The 18,701-nt window shown below is 46.7% G+C and overlaps 1 protein-coding gene across 1 annotated transcript in view; it reads right to left on the bottom strand.

Moving 5' to 3' along the window:
- LOC140428292 (tumor necrosis factor receptor superfamily member 5-like) overlaps positions 1 to 18,701 on the bottom strand; it is a 52,036-nt gene that overhangs the window by 18,078 nt on the left and 15,257 nt on the right. Inside the window, exons 2-6 of the mRNA XM_072514606.1 lie at positions 10,405 to 10,489; positions 8,340 to 8,465; positions 7,302 to 7,451; positions 6,414 to 6,507; positions 1,046 to 1,101 (exon numbers count right to left, since the gene is read on the bottom strand). Of these exons, the coding sequence (XP_072370707.1) occupies positions 1,046 to 1,101; positions 6,414 to 6,507; positions 7,302 to 7,451; positions 8,340 to 8,465; positions 10,405 to 10,489 (511 nt within the window). The remainder of the gene's footprint in view (positions 1 to 1,045; positions 1,102 to 6,413; positions 6,508 to 7,301; positions 7,452 to 8,339; positions 8,466 to 10,404; positions 10,490 to 18,701) is intronic.

Below are 18,701 nucleotides of genomic sequence, written 5' to 3'. Positions count from 1 at the left end.
TGGGGTATTAGAGGGGCAGTTTTCACTGGGGGAGTTGTGGTATTAGAGGAGCAGTTTTCACTGGGTGTTGGGGTATTCGAGGGGCAGTTTTCACTGGGGAGTTGGGGTATTAGAGGGGCAGTTTTCACTGGGGGAGTTGGAGTTTAGAGGGGCAGTTTTCACTGGGTGTTGAGGTATTAGAAGGGCAGTTTTCACTGGGGGAGTTGGGGTATTAGAGAGGCCATTTTCACTGGGGGAGTTGGGGTATTAGAGAGGCAGTTTTCACTGGGTGTTGGGGTATTAGAGGGGCAGTTTTCACTGGGGGTGTTGGGGTATTAGAGGGGCAGTTTTCACTGGGGGAGTTGGGTGTTTAGAGGGGCAGTTTTCACTGGGGGGGTTGGTGTATTAGAGAGGCAGTTTTCACTGGGTGTTGAGGTATTAGAGGGGCAGTTTTCACTGGGGGAGTTGGGTGTTTAGAGGGGCAGTTTTCACTGGGTGTTGGGGTATTAGAGGGGCAGTTTTCACTGGGGGTGTTGGGGTATTAGAGGGGCAGTTTTCACTGGGGAGTTAGGGTTTAGAGGAGCAGTTTTCACTGGGGAGTTGGGGTATTAGAGAGGCAGTTTTCACTGGGGGAGTTGGGCTATTAGAGGGGCAGTTTTCACTGGGGGAGTTGGGCTATTAGAGGGGCAGTTTTCACTGGGAATATGGGCTAATAGAGGGGCAGTTTTCACTGGGGGTGTTGGGGGTTTAGAGGGACAGTTCTCAATGGGCGTGTTGGGGTATTTGAGGAGCAGACTGTTGATGCAAAGAATCTTCAGAAATAAAGAGATTGATATTTCTGAGTTTTCACAATGAATGTTTTAAATGATGACAGTGGGAGTAACTTTAGTTTGGGGAAATTGTGTAAACAGGAACCGTTAGATCAACTGTACATTGTCCTTCTAGCCTCATTTTAATTTCCATTGACTTTCTTGGGACATTTCCACTGGACCAAAGTCAAAATTACTGCCAATGTGTCTTGATAGTTTGTAATTGTTTAAGAAACAAATTCTCTTTCTCGACTCACCACATTTCACATCTTTTGTTGAAGTTCCATTTTCCAGCATTTGGAGTGACTGACAGCTGCAGAAAAACAAGAAAATGGAAAGTACATTATTACTTTTCATCCCTTTTTCATTGTCACTACCCAGAGAGACTCTTGTCTCCATACAGCTGGGCAGGTGTCATCTGTTTGGAGAGTCAGTCAGGCAGCTCCAGATGTATTGAACAATTCCAGTGCATGCTCACACTTGGCCAGCAGGTGGAGCTGTTGCTGCAGGGCAGTGAAGGGACCAAGGCTTCCACGGGAACAGGCAGCCAACTGTCCCATTGTGAACTACCCCTCCAATACACATGCTCTGCCATGGAGGACTGCCCCTCTAATACCCCAACTCTCCCATAGTGAACTACCCCTCTAATACCCCACCTCTCCCATAGTGAACTACCCTCTAATACTCCAACTCTCCCATAGTGAACAACCCTCTAATACCCCAACTATCCCAGAGTGAACTACCGTCTAATACCCCAACTCTCCCATTGTGAACTACCCTCGAATACCCCAACTCTCCCATTGTGAACTACCCTCTAATACCCCAACTATCCCAGAGTGAACTACCCTCTAATACCCCAACTCTCCCATTGTGAACTACCCCTCTAATACCCCACCTCTCCCATAGTAAACTACCCTCTAATACCCCAACAATCCCATAGTGAACTACCCGCTAATACCCCAACTCTCCCATAGTGAACAACCCTCTAATACCCCAACTCTCCCATAGTGAACTACCCCTCTAATACCCCACCTCTCCCATAGTGAACTACCCTCTAATACTCCAACTCTCCCATAGTGAACAACCCTCTAATACCCCAACTATCCCAGAGTGAACTACCGTCTAATACCCCAACTCTCCCATTGTGAACTACCCTCGAATACCCCAACTCTCCCATTGTGAACTACCCTCTAATACCCCAACTATCCCAGAGTGAACTACCCTCTAATACCCCAACTCTCCCATTGTGAACTACCCCTCTAATACCCCACCTCTCCCATAGTAAACTACCCTCTAATACCCCAACAATCCCATAGTGAACTACCCGCTAATACCCCAACTCTCCCATAGTGAACTACCCTCTAATACCCCAACTCTCCCATAGTGAACTACTCTACAATGCCCCAACTCTCCCATAGTAAACTACCCTCTAATACCTCAATTCTCCCATAGTGAACTATCATCTAATACCCCACCTCTCCCATAGTGAACTACCCGCTAATACCCCAACTCTCCCATAGTGAACTACCCTCTAATGTCCCAACTCTCCCATAGTGAACTACCCTCTAATACCCCAACTCTCCCATAGTGAACTACCCCTCTAATACCCCACCTCTCCCATAGTGAACTACCCTCTAATACCCCAACTCTCCCATAGTGAACTACCCTCTAATGTCCCAACTCTCCCATAGTGAACTACCCGCTAATACCCCAACTCTCCCATAGTGAACTACCCTCTAATACCCCAACTCTCCCATAGTGAACTACCCTCTAATACCCCAACTCGCCCATAGTGAACTACCCGCTAATACCCCAACTCTCCCATAGTGAACTACCCTCTAATGTCCCAACTCTCCCATAGTGAACTACCCCTCTAATACCCCACCTCTCCCATAGTGAACTACCCGCTAATACCCCACCTCTCCCATAGTGAACTACCCTCTAATACCCCAACTCTCCCATAGTGAACTACCCCTCTAATACCCCACCTCTCCCATAGTGAATACCCGCTAATACCCCAACTCTCCCATAGTGGACTATCCCTCTAATACCCCACCTCTCCCATAGTGAACTACCTGCTAATACCCCATCTCTCCCAGAGTGAACTACCCTCTAATACCCCAACTCTCCCATTGTGAACTACCCCTCTAATACCCCAACAATCCCATAGTGAACTACCCGCTAATACCCCAACTCTCCCATAGTGAACTACCCTCAAATAACCCAACTCTCCCATTGTGAACTACCCTCTAATACCCCAACTCTCCCATAGTGAACTACTCTCCAATACCCCAACTCTCCCATAGTGAACTACCCTCAAATAACCCAACTCTCCCATTGTGAACTACCCTCTAATACCCAACTCACCCATTGTGAACTATCCTCTAATGCCCCAACTCTCCCATAGTGAACCACCCTCTAATACCCCAACTCTCCCATAGTGAACTACCCTCCAATACCCCAACTCTCCCATAGTAAACTACCCTCTAATACCCCAATTCTCCCATAGTGAACTATCATCTAATACCCAACTCACCCATTGTGAACTATCCTCTAATACCCCAACTCTCCCATAGTGAACTAACCCTCTAATATCCCAACTCTCCCATAGTGAACTACCAGCTAATACCCCAACTCTCCCACAGTGAACTACCCGCTAATACCCCAACTCTCCCATAGTGAACTACCCTCTAATACCCCAACTCTCCCATAGTGAACTACCCTCTAATACCCCAACTCTCCCATAGTGAACTACCCGCTAATACCCCAACTCTCCCATAGTGAACTACCCTCTAATGTCCCAACTCTCCCATAGTGAACTACCCCTCTAATACCCCACCTCTCCCATAGTGAACCACCCTCTAATACCCCAACTCTCCCATAGTGAACTACCCTCTAATACCCCAACTCTCCCATAGTGAACTAACCCTCTAATACCCCAACTCACCCATAGTGACTACCTTCTAATACCCCAACTCTCCCATTGTGAACTACCCTCTAATGTCCCACCTCTCCCATAGTGAACTACCCGCTAATACCCCAACTCTCCCATAATGAACTAACCATCTAATACCCCAACTCTCCCATACTGAACTACCCTCAAATAACCCAACTCTCCCATAGTGAACTACCCTCTAATACCCCAACTCTCCCATTGTGAACTACCCTCGAATACCCCAACTCTCCCATAGTGAACTACCGTCTAATACCCCAACTCTCCCATAGTGAACTAACCCTCTAATACCCCAACTCTCCCATAGTGGACTACCCCTCTAATACCCCAACTCTCCCATAGTGAACTACCATCTAATACCCAACTCTCCCATTGTGAACTATCCTCTAATGCCCCAACTCTCCCATAGTGAACTACCCGCTAATACCCCAACTCTCCCATAGTGAACTACCCTCTAATGTCCCACCTCTCCCATAGTGAACTACCCGCTAATTCCCCAACTCTCCCATAATGAACTAACCATCTAATACCCCAACTCTCCCATACTGAACTGCCCTCTAATACCCCAACTCTCCCATAGTGACCTAACCCTCTAATACCCAAACTGACCCATTGTGAACTACCCTCTAATACCCCAACTCTCCCATAGTGAACTAACCCTCTAGTACTCCAACTCTCCCATAGTGAACTACCCGTCTATTACCCCAACTCTCCCATAATGAACTGCCCTCAAATACCCCAACTCTCCCATAGTGAACTGCCCTCTAATACCCCAACTCTCCCATAGTGAACTACCCTCTAATACCCCAACTCTCCCACAGTGAACTGCCCTCTAATACCCCAACTCTCCCATAGTGAACTACCCGTCTATTACCCCAACTCTCCCATAATGAACTGCCCTCAAATACCCATACTCATTCATTAAGAACTGCCCCTCTGATGCCTCATGACTCCCATTGTGAACTGCCCCTCTCATACCCAAACTCTTCCACTGAAGCAACACACTGGTAGTCAAATACTCCTGTTGAACCTACCTCTCTCATACCCAAACTCTCCCAGTGAAAACTGACTCTCTAATGCCTGGCCTGTGAAATCTTAACCCTCTTGTTCCTGAACTCTCCTATTAAAATTAATCCCGTGAATATCCTCTCTATTCAAACCCTTCCCTTTAATAACCAAACTCTGTGTTAAAAACAATTCCTCGAATTCTCTGGTTCTCTCATCAAAACTGAAGTGGCTTGATTTTCTAACTCTCCCACCACAGCAAACTTATTTGAATAATACATAATTGGGCTTTTGATGTTGCTGTTTTTAATACTTCATTTGTCGATAGAATCTGTGAGAGATCGGTGTATTCATAAAATTCATAGAATTTACAGTGCAGAAGGAGGCCCTTCGGCCCATCGAGTCTGCACCAGCCCTTGGAAAGAGCACCTGACTTAAGCCCAAACTTCGAACCTATCCCCGTAACCCAGTAGCCCCACCTACCTTTATGAACACTAAGGGAAATTTAGCATAGCCAATCCACCTAACCTGCACACCTTTGGACTGTGGGAGGAAACCGGTGCACCCGGAGGAAACCCACGCACACACGGGGAGGACGTGCAGTCTCCGCACAGACAGTGACCCAAGACGGGAATCAAACCAGTACCCTCAACTCCCACTTAGGCTAAGATCGCAAAGGCAGCATAGATTAGAATGTTTTGCTCTCAATGGGGGTGATCCACCCAAATGGGGGCAGAGTCTCATAGCTTGCGATAGTCTGGGTGTTTCCCAGCAATCAGAGCACTGAGAAACACCCGTTATCTAATGTCCATCCGGGTAAATCAGAGACTCGACGGGGAATGTGCGGCCGAGGCTGCACTTGGCCCCACTCCCAGGACTAAGGAACTCTGCTATTTGTAAATGTAATCCCAATCTCTCGAGCCCCCGTCGCGACTCCCAAACCCCCCCAAAACCTCAACTCACTATCAGGGGTCCTTGGGCCATCGCACCCACCCACACCCACGCAGGGCACCTCTGCCTGGAACTCCGCCACATAAAATATGCCAGCTTGGCAGTGCCAGCCTGGCACCCTGGGACTTCCCTGCAAGCTTGCAGGCCACCTGGGCACCTTAGGAATACCAGGCTGGTCCCCGAGTGGCACTGCCAGGATGCCAGGTTGGCAGTGCTAGGGTGCCCAGATGGCACCAGCAGTGCCACGATGCTACCCTGCCCAGAGGGTATGCAGCTGGGATCTCCGATCCCCTGGGAGACTCCCACTAGCGCCGTTCCGTCTGGTCCCCGTTTGTGGTGACCAACACTGAACGGCACTCGCCTGAGGTTAGATCCCACAGCTTGGTTAGATCTCGGGAACGCATATTCGAGTGAGATTAGTTGTCTCGCTCGAATATGCAGATTTGCCAGAAAGTGATCCTGCTCACAATGGGCAGGATTCATATTGCCACGCTTCGCGAAATCTAATGTGATCTCGCGAGGCGTGGCGAGCCGGGTAGATCCCGGAAGTAGGATCTCCCAACATCTACCAGCCGCGCCACGCTACCTTCGGGCACAACACAGCCAGTAGGACCTGCCCAATGTCACTGTACCAACCCTTGTGCAACAAGGCCATCGAACAGATAATTTTATGGAAGATTATTTCGGCAATCTCCCCGCATCGTATCCAGACTTACTCGTTCCATTTCTGGCAAGACTCCAATTTAGAGGACACATTCGAAAAATATCCAGCTTCACATTTCTCACATAAAGGCCTTGCGAAACCCTCATCTAATAAGCAAAACAGAAGCACAACATCATTTAGGATTATATTCTACATACAACTTGTAGTTGCAAAGTGCTTAGAAATATTGCAGTGCAGAATTTGTCACCATGTTAGCTCACTCTGTGCTACAACAATGTGAGTTTAATATAGCATCATTAACGTAGCATAAACTGTCCAAGGTGCAATCTGACGAAGACTGACGCTGAGCGCAAGAATGAGGTACTGAAGCAGAGACCTCAGGACAGACGATTAAAACTTTGGCCAGAGTGGCTTAAAAGAGAGACGGAGGGGGATTAAAGAGAAAATTCCAGAGCTTAAGCGCCGAGGAACCCAAAGGGGAAAACAGTTTGGATCAGTTTTCTTATTTCCCCGTTGTACTGTTTTTTTTCCTTCTGGGAAGCTGAGATGGCACAGCTGCCAATGGCTGGGTAGAGAGAGTGGGGAATGCCGCACTCACGGGAGGTTGCGGAGCTGGAGGAGATGTCTGAGGTAGGGAGAGCGAGGATGTTAAATTTGAGGCATTGCTGGAGCGAGGCCCAATGCCAGATCAGCAAGCCTAGCGGCAATGAGTGAATGGGTCTTGCTGCAAAGTTAAGAGACAGGGAGCAGAGCTTTGGGTGAGCTGAGGTTTACAGAGTTGCCCGAAAATAAACAATCGGCTTGGATCTAATGGTCTCTTCCCATTGCTAAGGAGCCTGATGGTCCTTCAATTCACAAAGCCATGACTCAGTTGAGTATAAATGAGGATCCACAATGCCTGATGCTTTCCTTCCATGGCCCAGCTGTGCTAGGGTTTTACCTTTTCTGTAAACGACTCCAGTTCCAGGTCCACAGACCTCGTTTTCTTTGCAAATCTCACAATCCTTGTTGACGCAGTACATTCCTAACTGGCACTGGCAAACAGTGTCTGTGGTACTAGTGCCTGGATTCTCGACCACAAATCCTCCATCTAAAGAGAGATAGAGAGAAAGAGCGTCAAAGGAGAAAAGAAATGACAGTGCACATTGAATTATGTCCATTCGATACACCAAGAAGTATAACCATGAAGGAAGATTATAAGCGAAGAATTATATTAATGGATTATTGAGGGGGCAGCATTTTTACTAGTGTTTGCTCTCACTTTGAAACAAACACAACAGCTCTTCCCGTTGGTCAAGTTCTTTTTACTGAAGGTGGTGCGAAGTTGGTTGTGATGCCCCTGGTGGTCAAATAGCCAGGTGACATCTCCCACCAGTGGGATTTTCCATTCCTGCCAAAAGACATTTGAATGGCTCACATCCATCCTGGCTCTTGTCACCCCCACCTCAACTGGTCTGTAAATCTCCACCTCAGTGTCCAGGCTCAAGCCTAAAGACTAGGCTCTGGGCTGGGATCCTGGAGTTGTAAGGTAAGGTAAGTCACCATAGTCTCAGATGACCAGAGGCTGATTTCCCCTTTGAGAGGGAGAGCTAACAGGTGGTGATTAAACCTGAGGATCAGGGGAGGGGCAAGGTTGAGAAGGCTTATTCACAAATAACCTCAGCCGATACAGGAATTGAACCTGCGCTGCTGGCCTTGCTCTGCATCACAAACCAGCTGTCAAACAGCCAAGTGAGCTAAACCCATGGAGCTGTGAACTGTCCACCCACTGCTCTAGCTGTGTTAATCCGAAACACGATGTATCGTTCATGAAGACAATGAAGGGGGAAAATGAGCGGCAGCATTACATCTCGCCAGAATTGGTGCAGATAGATGGCTTAAATTCAGAGTCTGTACCTGGGACAAGTACTTTCTCGCTTTCCAGGAATTAGGCTTTGGCTCCTAATCAATGAGACACGAGGCAGTAATTAATACCTACTATTGTTGCAGCTTTTGTGTAGTTGGCAATGGTCCAATGTGTTCCACTCTGACTGATAACGGTCAGGGCCACAACGTTGACATTCAGAGTCCTTTACATCTGTGCATTTACTGCTCATGTACTCGCCTGCAAACAACAAACAATTCAGCACCCTCAGCAAAAGCACATACACTCGGAAATATGGGGAAATCTTTTCTCTCCTGTCTTTGATTTTAGTCACACCATAAACAATCTCAGATGAAAGGTCATCGACCGGAAGCGTTTCTCTCTCACAGATGCTGCAAGCTCGACCCATGAGAACGCCCAGCATTTTCTGTTTTATTTCAGATTTCCAACATTTTGCTTTTGTGATCGCCCCTCTCCCCCACCTATAAACAGATGGGTGGGATGCTCCAGACCTCCGAAATCTCCAACATCATCAATCCTACAGCCTCCTCCACTAGCACAGTGGGCTATTGTGCCATATAGCGTACTCCTGATCTACACAAACCTGGTGAAAAGTTCTTCCAGTGTAGCTCCTGGTTTGCTACCTGACCTCAAATCTGAGAGCGGCAGGGGCATTGCAACCGTCCTTGTCTTAATTCTCCTGTGTGCAAAATGCAAGTGAGGACAGAATTGGCCTATCAAGCCCCAATGTATAAGCACACAACTGAAAAGTGACCATTGACATGAGGCTGTGGGGGTGATGGAACCATAAAAAGAGCCTGTAGAAAGTTAAGATAGCTGGTCATAATGGCTCCTGCGAACTGAGGTCACTTTTTTGTTATTCTTTCATTGAATGTGGGTGTCACTGGCTGGGCCAACATTTGTTGCCCACATCGAATTGCCCTTGAACTGAGTGGCTTGCCAGGTCACTGTAGAGGGCAGTTAAGAGTCAAGCACATTGCTGTGGGTCTGGAGTCACGTGTAGCTAGACCAGGTAAGGACGGCAGATTTCCTTCCCTAAAGGGACATTTGTGAACCAGATGGGTTTTTTCAGCAGCATTACTGAGATGAACTTTTGACAATTCCAAATGTATTTATGAATTAAAATACCATGGGACACAAACCCATGTCCCAAGAAAATTGGCCTGGGTGTCTGGGTTACTAACCCAGTGACATTACCACTGCACCACCATTTCTCCTTTGATCAGGTAATCAGAAAATACTGCAGGAGGAAATTCTTTATATGTCAACATTAGGTTTGAACTTTGAATTTGGAAGTGAAGAATTCTGTCTACATCACAGTACCATTCCCTCTGACATCCTTCCAGGATGCCCTTTCCACTCCACTGCCTCCCTTGCTGGAAGTGCAAGCTCAGGAAAGATATACTAACCTTGGAGAAACAGCAGTATAGACTTGGCACAACGATGCCAGGGAGAAAAGGCTAAGACCAAAGTTTTACGGCCTTTCCCACCGGCGGGGTCTTCCAGTCCCGCCAATGCTGATTCCCCCCTTCCCCGCGGCATATTTCCAGGTGGCAGAGGGTGCGGGGCACACAAAACCCTGTAGACATCAACGGGACTGCCGCCAATAGCGGTCCATCTCCGCCGTCAGGAAATACGCCACGGGGGGGGGGGGGGGGGGGCGGGAGAGAGAATTCGCCCATAAATCCTTAGACAGATTGTCTCAACAAAGTTTGTACTTCCTATTCTCTCAAATGTAGAAGATTAAAGGGCGAGGTCACTTCCGTGTTTAAGATTTGATTGGGTAGATAGAGAAAAGTGAAATCCTCTGCAGGGGAACCCAAAGCAAGGGATTGTCACAACCTTACAATTCGAACTAGGCTGTTCAGGGGTGATGTCAGGAAGCATAGCTTCGCACAAAGGATAGTGGAAGTCTGGAGCTCACTCCCACAAAAATACTGTCAGGGTTGTGGATCAATTGGAAATTTCAGTCCCGGGGTTGATGGATTTTTCTTAGGCCAGGGTATTTAAGCGACCAAGGTCGGTAGATGAAGTTAAGATAAAGATCAACTATGATCTAATGGAATGGTGGAGCAAATTTGAGGGACTGGATAACTTACTCCTGCTATCATGTTCTGATCCTTGTTCCAACCATTGTCATTGTAATGTCATTACTCACCAGGTGGACACTTGGAGCAACACTTGTCAAACTTTAAGTACTTGGTTCTGTCCTCACAGATTTTGCGTGAAGCAACCTGCCAAACCTGAGAAAGAAGCATAGGCACAGAATGAAAATCAGAACCTGCACCACTTACAGCCCAGAGTTCAGTCAAACCTTCGACACAGAGACGTAACCATGGATAAGCTCAATGCCATTCTGCATTTCAATTCAAACATTTTTAAAATGTATTCTTTCATGGGATGTGGGTGTCGCTGATAAAGTCAGCATTTGTTGCCCGTCCCTAATTTCACTTGAACTGAGTAGTTTGCTAGGCTATTTCAGAGGGCAGTTAAAAGTCAACCCACATTACTCTGGGTCTGGAGTCACATGTAGGCCAGACCAGGTAAGGATGGCAGATTTCCTTCACTAAGCCAGATGGGTTTTTACAACAGTCGATGGTCACCAATATTGAGACTGACCTTTAATCCCAGATTTTATTAATTGAATTTAAATTTCACCAGCTGCTTTGATGGGATTTGAACTGAGAGCAATAGCCTGGCCTTACGGCCCAGTGACATTACCACTACATGCCTCACATTTTAATTAAATTTAACATATATTAAATTGGCAGGGAAAGAAGAGCTAAATTGTGTCCAAGACAGACATAAATTCAGCTGCTTGAATGGGTATGATTTGGTTATGGGAATGGGTATGATGGGTAGACACCTCCCTCAATGTCTCCATTTCTCAATCTCTTTCCTTCAAAATGCTCCTTGAAACCTGCCCAAATGTCTCTTTCATTCTGATTCCATTACTGTTGGGGTGTTTCACCTCATTAAAAGTGCTGTACAATGCAAGCTGTTGTTATTGGCATTACTTGGACCTAAAACTTGGCCGACCGGCGCATCCCATTCATTCTCGATTGTGACTTCTTCTCCTCCTGCCCTGCTTATCTGGAATTACACCTGCAATGATTTTTCGTAATCCGACAAGGTGTCGGATCCAATATCCCCTCCCTCCCCTTTCCCTTGAAATCCTCGATTCTTAAGCATCATCCTGTCCGTGTGGCCCGAGCCAATGGTGATACTGTTGTTGGCCAAGGCTGATATTGTCCTCACCCAAGATCAGCGCTGACTCTCTATCAAGAGGAAGAAGGAGGCCTATGTGAAGATGAGGTGTGAAGTTTCAGTTGGGGCGATGGATAGTTACAAGGTAGCGAGGAAGGATCTAAAGAGAGAGCTAAGACGAGCAAGGAGGGGACATGAGAAGTATTTGGCAGGAAGGATCAAGGAAAACCCAAAAGCTTTCTATAGGTATGTCAGGAATAAGCGAATGACTAGGGAAAGAGTAGGACCAGTCAAGGACAGGGATGGGAAATTGTGTGTGGAGTCTGAAGAGATAGGCGAGATACTAAATGAATATGTTTCGTCAGTATTCACTCAGGAAAAAGATAATGTTGTGGAGGAGAGTGCTGAGCCCCAGGCTAATAGAATAGATGGCATTGAGGTACGTAGGGAAGAGGTGTTGGCAATTCTGGACAGGCTGAAAATAGATAAGTCCCCGGGACCTGATGGGATTTATCCTAGGATTCTCTGGGAGGCCAGGGAAGAGATTGCTGGACCTTTGGCTTTGATTTTTATGTCATCATTGGCTACAGGAATAGTGCCAGAGGACTGGAGGACAGCAAATGTGGTCCCTTTGTTCAAAAAGGGGAGCAGAGACAACCCCGGCAACTATAGACCGGTGAGCCTCACGTCTGTAGTGGGTAAAGTCTTGGAGGGGATTATAAGAGACAAGATTTATAATCATCTAGATAGGAATAATATGATCAGGGATAGTCAGCATGGCTTTGTGAAGGGTAGGTCATGCCTCACAAACCTTATTGAGTTCTTTGAGAAGGTGACTGAACAGGTAGACAAGGGTAGAGCAGTTGATGTGGTGTATATGGATTTCAGCAAAGCGTTTGATAAGGTTCCCCACGGTAGGCTATTGCAAAAAATACGGAGGCTGGGGATTGAGGGTGATTTAGAGATGTGGATCAGAAATTGGCTAGCTGAAAGAAGACAGAGGGTGGTGGTTGATGGGATATGTTCAGAATGGAGTACAGTCACAAGTGGAGTACCACAAGGATCTGTTCTGGGGCCGTTGCTGTTTGTCATTTTTATCAATGACCTAGAGGAAGGCGCAGAAGGGTGGGTGAGTAAATTTGCAGACGATACTAAAGTCGGTGGTGTTGTCGATAGTGTGGAAGGATGTAGCAGGTTACAGAGGGATATAGATAAGCTGCAGAGCTGGGCTGAGAGGTGGCAAATGGAGTTTAATGTAGAGAAGTGTGAGGTGATTCACTTTGGAAGGAATAACAGGAATGCGGAATATTTGGCTAATGGTAAAGTTCTTGAAAGTGTGGATGAGCAGAGGGATCGAGGTGTCCATGTACATAGATCCCTGAAAGTTGCCACCCAGGTTGATAGGGTTGTGAAGAAGGCCTATGGAGTGTTGGCCTTTATTGGTAGAGGGATTGAGTTCCGGAGTCGGGAGGTCATGTTGCAGCTGTACAGAACTCTGGTACGGCCGCATTTGGAGTATTGCGTACAGTTCTGGTCACCACATTATAGGAAGGACGTGGAGGCTTTGGAGCGGGTGCTGAGGAGATTTACCAGGATGTTGCCTGGTATGGAGGGAAAATCTTATGAGGAAAGGCTGATGGACTTGAGGTTGTTTTCGTTGGAGAGAAGAAGGTTAAGAGGAGACTTAATAGAGGCATACAAAATGATCAGGGGGTTGGATAGGGTGGACAGTGAGAGCCTTCTCCCGCGGATGGATATGGCTGGCACGAGGGGACATAACTTTAAACTGAGGGGTAATAAATATAGGACAGAGGTCAGAGGTAGGTTCTTTACGCAAAGAGTAGTGAGGCCGTGGAATGCCCTACCTGCTACAGTAGTGAACTCGCCAACATTGAGGGCATTTAAAAGTTTATTGGATAAACATATGGATGATAATGGCATAGTGTAGGTTAGATGGCTTTTGTTTCGGTGCAACATCGTGGGCCGAAGGGCCTGTACTGCGCTGTATTGTTCTATGTTCTATGTAAGCGGTTGCAACAGAATCCCTGACTGATTCTCTGATTCCCATACGACCCATCCCAATACCTTAAACCATTGGCAGTGCTACTGGTTGAGATGACCAAATCCAGCCCAGATCATCGGCAGCCCATTTTCTCGACAATTAATTGATACGTGGCCTGTTCCTAAACATTGGCAGTGTCACCATGAATCATTGGGTTTCCCCTGTTTGACTGGGCAATTTTCAACAAAAAATAGAATTATTTTTGATTGAAAACCTTTGACTTCAGAAATCCTAAAAGTTTCCAAAATTCAGATGATCGACAGGGAAACAATTTTTTGGTGACTGGAAAATCCCAAATACATTTCAGCCGAGACACAAATGCTAGCTGGGTTAATTGAGACTACAGAGATGAGTCAGCACAGCCTCCAGCTGCATTCTAGATTACTTCCAGAAATTCGAGTGGAATTTCCCAGTTTATTTTCCCCTTTAAATTGGTCCAAGTAGTCATTTCTCTGGGCTATTTCCTCCACTAGCGTAAATGGGAAAGGAGGGACGGATTCATAGTGTATGTCAAGATGCAATAAAGCTGATGGCCATTTGATGTATTCTAATCCTTTTCCATGTGTTAGTTTCAGTTCTCAAACACTGAACCCTGTGCTATCTGTCTACACAACCTCTGGTGTGTGTGCCACCCCAGGCAATTTTAGATTCAAATTAACTGGCGCATTAGGTTAAAAATACTCCCATTGTCTCTTCTTCTATAAAACTCTCCTCAACGCACAGACTCTTTCTGGGGTATGATCTACAAAACAAACATATGAACATACGAAATGGGAGCAGGAATAGATCATTTGATCCCTCGAGCCTGCTCTGTCCTTCAATAAGACCACGGCTCATCCATCTGTGTTTCAAGTTCCACATTCCCATCTACCCCCAAAAACCTTTGAATTCATTGTGGTTTTCTGCCCTCCCGTAATGCGCGCAGTGACTGAATATTTAGTGTGAGCCGGACATACTGGGTGCAGTGTAAGATCTTGTCCAGAAGCAATCCCCGTCAATGTTTACATACAAGCACTTTCTATCAACTATCACGGGATAGTGGGCAAACACTTTGCCCAATTTCCTCTCCATGGACCCAGTGCACTGAGATTGACTGTAACCCTTCTACCACTGCCTGACCAGGACCAATGAGACCAGATAAGGACTCTTACCAAGGTTCATCCAGTGTATAGGGCTCAGGTCTAGGGTTGATACTATTTTTATTACCTGACCATTGGGGAGCACAGTTGATGACTGGTTAGGGTTATGGAATCATACAGCCGAGATACCATAATCCCACTTCCCTGCTTTTTCCCAATGTCCCACCATTTTATTCCTTTTTAGCCAATCTGTCCGAATCGCTCTGGGTAATTTATTCTCTTTTCAGGCAGTGATTTCCAGAGCAAAATAAGTCACTAGGTAAAAAATACATTTTTTTAAAAAAAATTATTTTGTTTAAAAAAGTTTTTTTTCAGGGTCCCCTCCTCTCTTGCCTCATTAAAGGTCCTCACCAGTAGCGGGGCCAACAGGTCTGCATACTTCCTGTAGAACTCCACCGGGAATCCGTCCGGTCCCGGGGCCTTCCCCGCCTGCATGCTCCCCAAACCCTTGCTCAGCTCCTCCAACCCAATTGGTGCCCCCAAACCAGCCACCTCTTGCTCCTCCACCCTCGGGAATCTCAGCTGATCTAGGAATCGTCTCATCCCCTCTTCCCCCGCTGGGGGCTGAGATCTGTACAGCTCTTCATAAAAGGCCTTGAATACCTCGTTTATTTTCGTCGCACTCCGAACCGTGGCTCCCCTTCCATCTTTGACTCCCCCTATTTCCCTCGCTGCCATCCTCTTACGGAGCTGGTGTGCCAGCATCCGACTCGCCTTTTCCCCATACTCGTAGGTCGCCCCCTGCGCTTTCCTCCACTGTGCCTCCGCCTTCCCTGTGGTCAGCAGGTCAAATTCCATCTGGAGCCGTCGTCCTTCCCCAAGTAATCTTTCCTCCGGGGCCTATGCGTATCTCCTGTCCACTCTCAAAATCTCCCCCACTAACCTCTCCCTTTCCATACCCTCTGTCTTCTCCCTATGAGCCCGAATGGAAATTAGCTCTCCCCTGATCACCGCCTTCAACGCCTCCCATACCACCCCCACCCGCACCTCCCCGTTGTCGTTGGCCTCCAAGTACCTTTCGATACACCCCCTCACCTTCCCACACACCACCTCGTCCGCCAGCAGTCCCACATCCAGCCGCCACAACGGGCGTTGGTCCCTCTCCTCTCCCAGCTCCAGTTCCACCCAGTGCAGGGCATGGTCCGAAACAGCTATAGCCGAATACTCCATCCCGTCCACCCTCGGGATGAGCGCCCTACCCAGAACAAAGAAATCTATCCGGGAGTAGGCTTTGTGTACATGGGAGAAGAAAATTCCCTGGCCTGCGGCCTTGCAAACCGCCATGGGTCCACTCCCGCCATCTGATCCATAAACCCCCTAAGTACCTTGGCCGCCGCCGGCCTCTGTCCAGTCCTTGATTTGGATCCAACACTGTCTTGAAGTCCCCTCCCATTATCAGGCCTCCTATCTCCAGGTCCGGAATGCGCCCCAACATGAGCTTCATGAATCCTGCATCATCCCAGTTCGGGGCGTATACGTTTACCAATACCACCCACGTCCCTTGCAGCCTACCGCTCACCATTACATATCGCCCTCCATTGTCCGCTACAATAGTCTTGGCCTCAAATGACATCCGCTTGCCCACCAATATTGCCACCCCTCTATTCTTCGCGTCCAGTCTCGAGTGGAATACCTGTCCTACCCATCCCTTTCTTAGCCTGACCTGGTCCGCCACCTTCAGGTGTGTCTGTTGGAGCATGGCCACGTCCGCCTTCAGTCCCTTTAAGTGCGCGAACACTCGAGCCCTCTTCACCAGCCCATTCAGGCCCCTCACATTCCACGTTATCAGCCGGATTGGAGGGGCTCTCACCCCCAAAAATACATTTTATTATTGACAACCAAGGTCTTCCTTTTGGTCGAACGCATGCTGCCACCTAGATACTGGCCACATAAAAAAAGTTTAACTCCAGCTGGTGCTGAATTAGGTGACTGTACCCAGAACCACAATTGAATGAGGGGGAGCAAGAAAGTTGTCTGTGTCCTTTTTATTCAGAGTGGGCTCCTGATGGTGACACCCATTGACACCCATCGTTAAAAAAAGCTCAGCATTACTTTCTGCATGTCTGTGCTCTGCTCTTGGGTGAGAAGATCACCTCCTAATGTGGCATTGGAAGCAACGGCATGGATTTGACGCTCCAGTTTCTGGACTGGGACTTTGAACACACAACCTTCTGAGCATGAACCAAGGCCAACGTGTGATGGCTGCTGGAACCTACAACACTGGAAAGCCAGCAGAGGGCAGAAAGTGACAGCAGAGAAATTGCTACAAATTAAAATGTAAACACATTTCTAAGTATTTCAAATCAGTGATGAGAAATTTCCTCGCAGAATTCCACTCTTCAGTAACTATCCATTTCAACAGAGAAGTTTTAAAATAATTTTTTTCCGTCTTTCACTGCTCAAGTGTATCAGTTACGATTCTTGCAGTCAGTCAACATTTTTCTCAGGATTAAATCTCACTGAAAACATTGCAGCCATTGTATTCTGGGGAAGCTGTAATCCACTGCAAAAATGTTGCTCCACTCACTACGACAACTGATTATTTACATCAGCGAAAGACTCCTCACATGGGCTTCAATACAGAACGGTAAATGTGAGTTCCTTGTACTTGTGTCTTAACATAAAGAGTGATTTTCACTGTCTAATTCTGGAGGGATTTTGCTATTATATGTAATAGGTTAAGTCTAGTTGTACAACTGACAAATTCTAGCTTTGATTTATATGTCAAGAATCTTAATAATCTTAATTTGCTTTACATAAATGAATCAGGGCTGTCAACAGTGCAGGTATAGTAGACCCTCCAATATTGCATGTGAAAGGTAACCTAACCTCTTCGGAAAAAGGGATAGGAGCTGCAATTATCACGGGTCTTGTTTGTCCATTTGGAGGGAGAGAAAAGATAGTTTAGATGGGGGGAGGGGGAGGTGTGTCAGTCTGATTTGTTGAGCCCATAGCATAGAAGCCAACAGGAACTTCAAACCATCTGGTACTAAGTGGTACGGATGGTTCCGCTAATCAATTCATGACTATTTCTTAATAATTTAGCAGCCAAGAAATTATTTTCTCATGAAATCGAAGGGGAAAGCAGAAAATTTCCCACAGCTTTCTCACTAAAAACACATCTGTCCTGCCAACAGATTTTTAATTATTTGATGGGATGTGGGCGTCGTTGGCAAATTAAGCATTTGATGCCGAACCATAATTGCCCCTGAACTTGCGAGGCCATTTCAAGGGGCAGTTAAAGAGTCAACCAAATTATTGTGCAGCTGGAGTCACGTGTAGGCCAGACCAGTTAAGGATGATAGATTTCCTTCCCTAAAGTGAACCAGAAGGGCTTTTACCACAATTGATGATACTGAGGCTATCTTTCAATTCCACATTCATTCATTAATCAGATTACAATTCCACCAGCTGCTGTAGTGAGATTTGAACCCATGGTCTAGGAGCATTAATAAGAGTCTCTGGATAACCAATCCAGTGACATTACCACTGCACCACTGCTTCCCCCATAGTTTACATGCCATGCTGATGGCACATTTATACTTTTGTCAGAAAAGGAAATTAAGCATAATGTGAAAGGGGACTTGGGTTTTCTTGAGGCATGACTGTCGGGATTAAAAGTTTCAAACTGCAGCGAGTTAGTCTTTAATTACGAGTTAGGTATTGATGGGGATCTTCTAATAAAGTGAAAGGGAGAGAATGGTGCCACCGGCAGGAAATCAATGACCAAAAAATGTAGATTTAAGGTTAGTAGCAAAAGAACCAGTGGGGAGATTTCATCAATATGTGCAGCGAGTTGTTACAATCAGGAATTCATAGCTTTAAAGGGTAGTAGAAGCAGATTAAAATCCTAACTTTCAAAAGAGAATTGGATATATATTTGAAGGGGAAAGATACGCAGAGGATGGGGAACCAACAGAGAGTGAAACCAATTGGATAATGCTTTCAAAGAGCAGATGCAGCCATGATGGGCCAAATGGCCTCCTTCTGCACTGTATGATTCTCTGAATGTTGGCATGCAGCAGTGAATGACAGTTACCTCACGGA

The sequence above is a fragment of the Scyliorhinus torazame genome, chromosome 8, assembly GCF_047496885.1.
Source record: "Scyliorhinus torazame isolate Kashiwa2021f chromosome 8, sScyTor2.1, whole genome shotgun sequence".
Lineage (NCBI taxonomy): Eukaryota > Metazoa > Chordata > Chondrichthyes > Carcharhiniformes > Scyliorhinidae > Scyliorhinus > Scyliorhinus torazame.
This window is presented reverse-complemented; position numbering and strand designations above follow the sequence as displayed.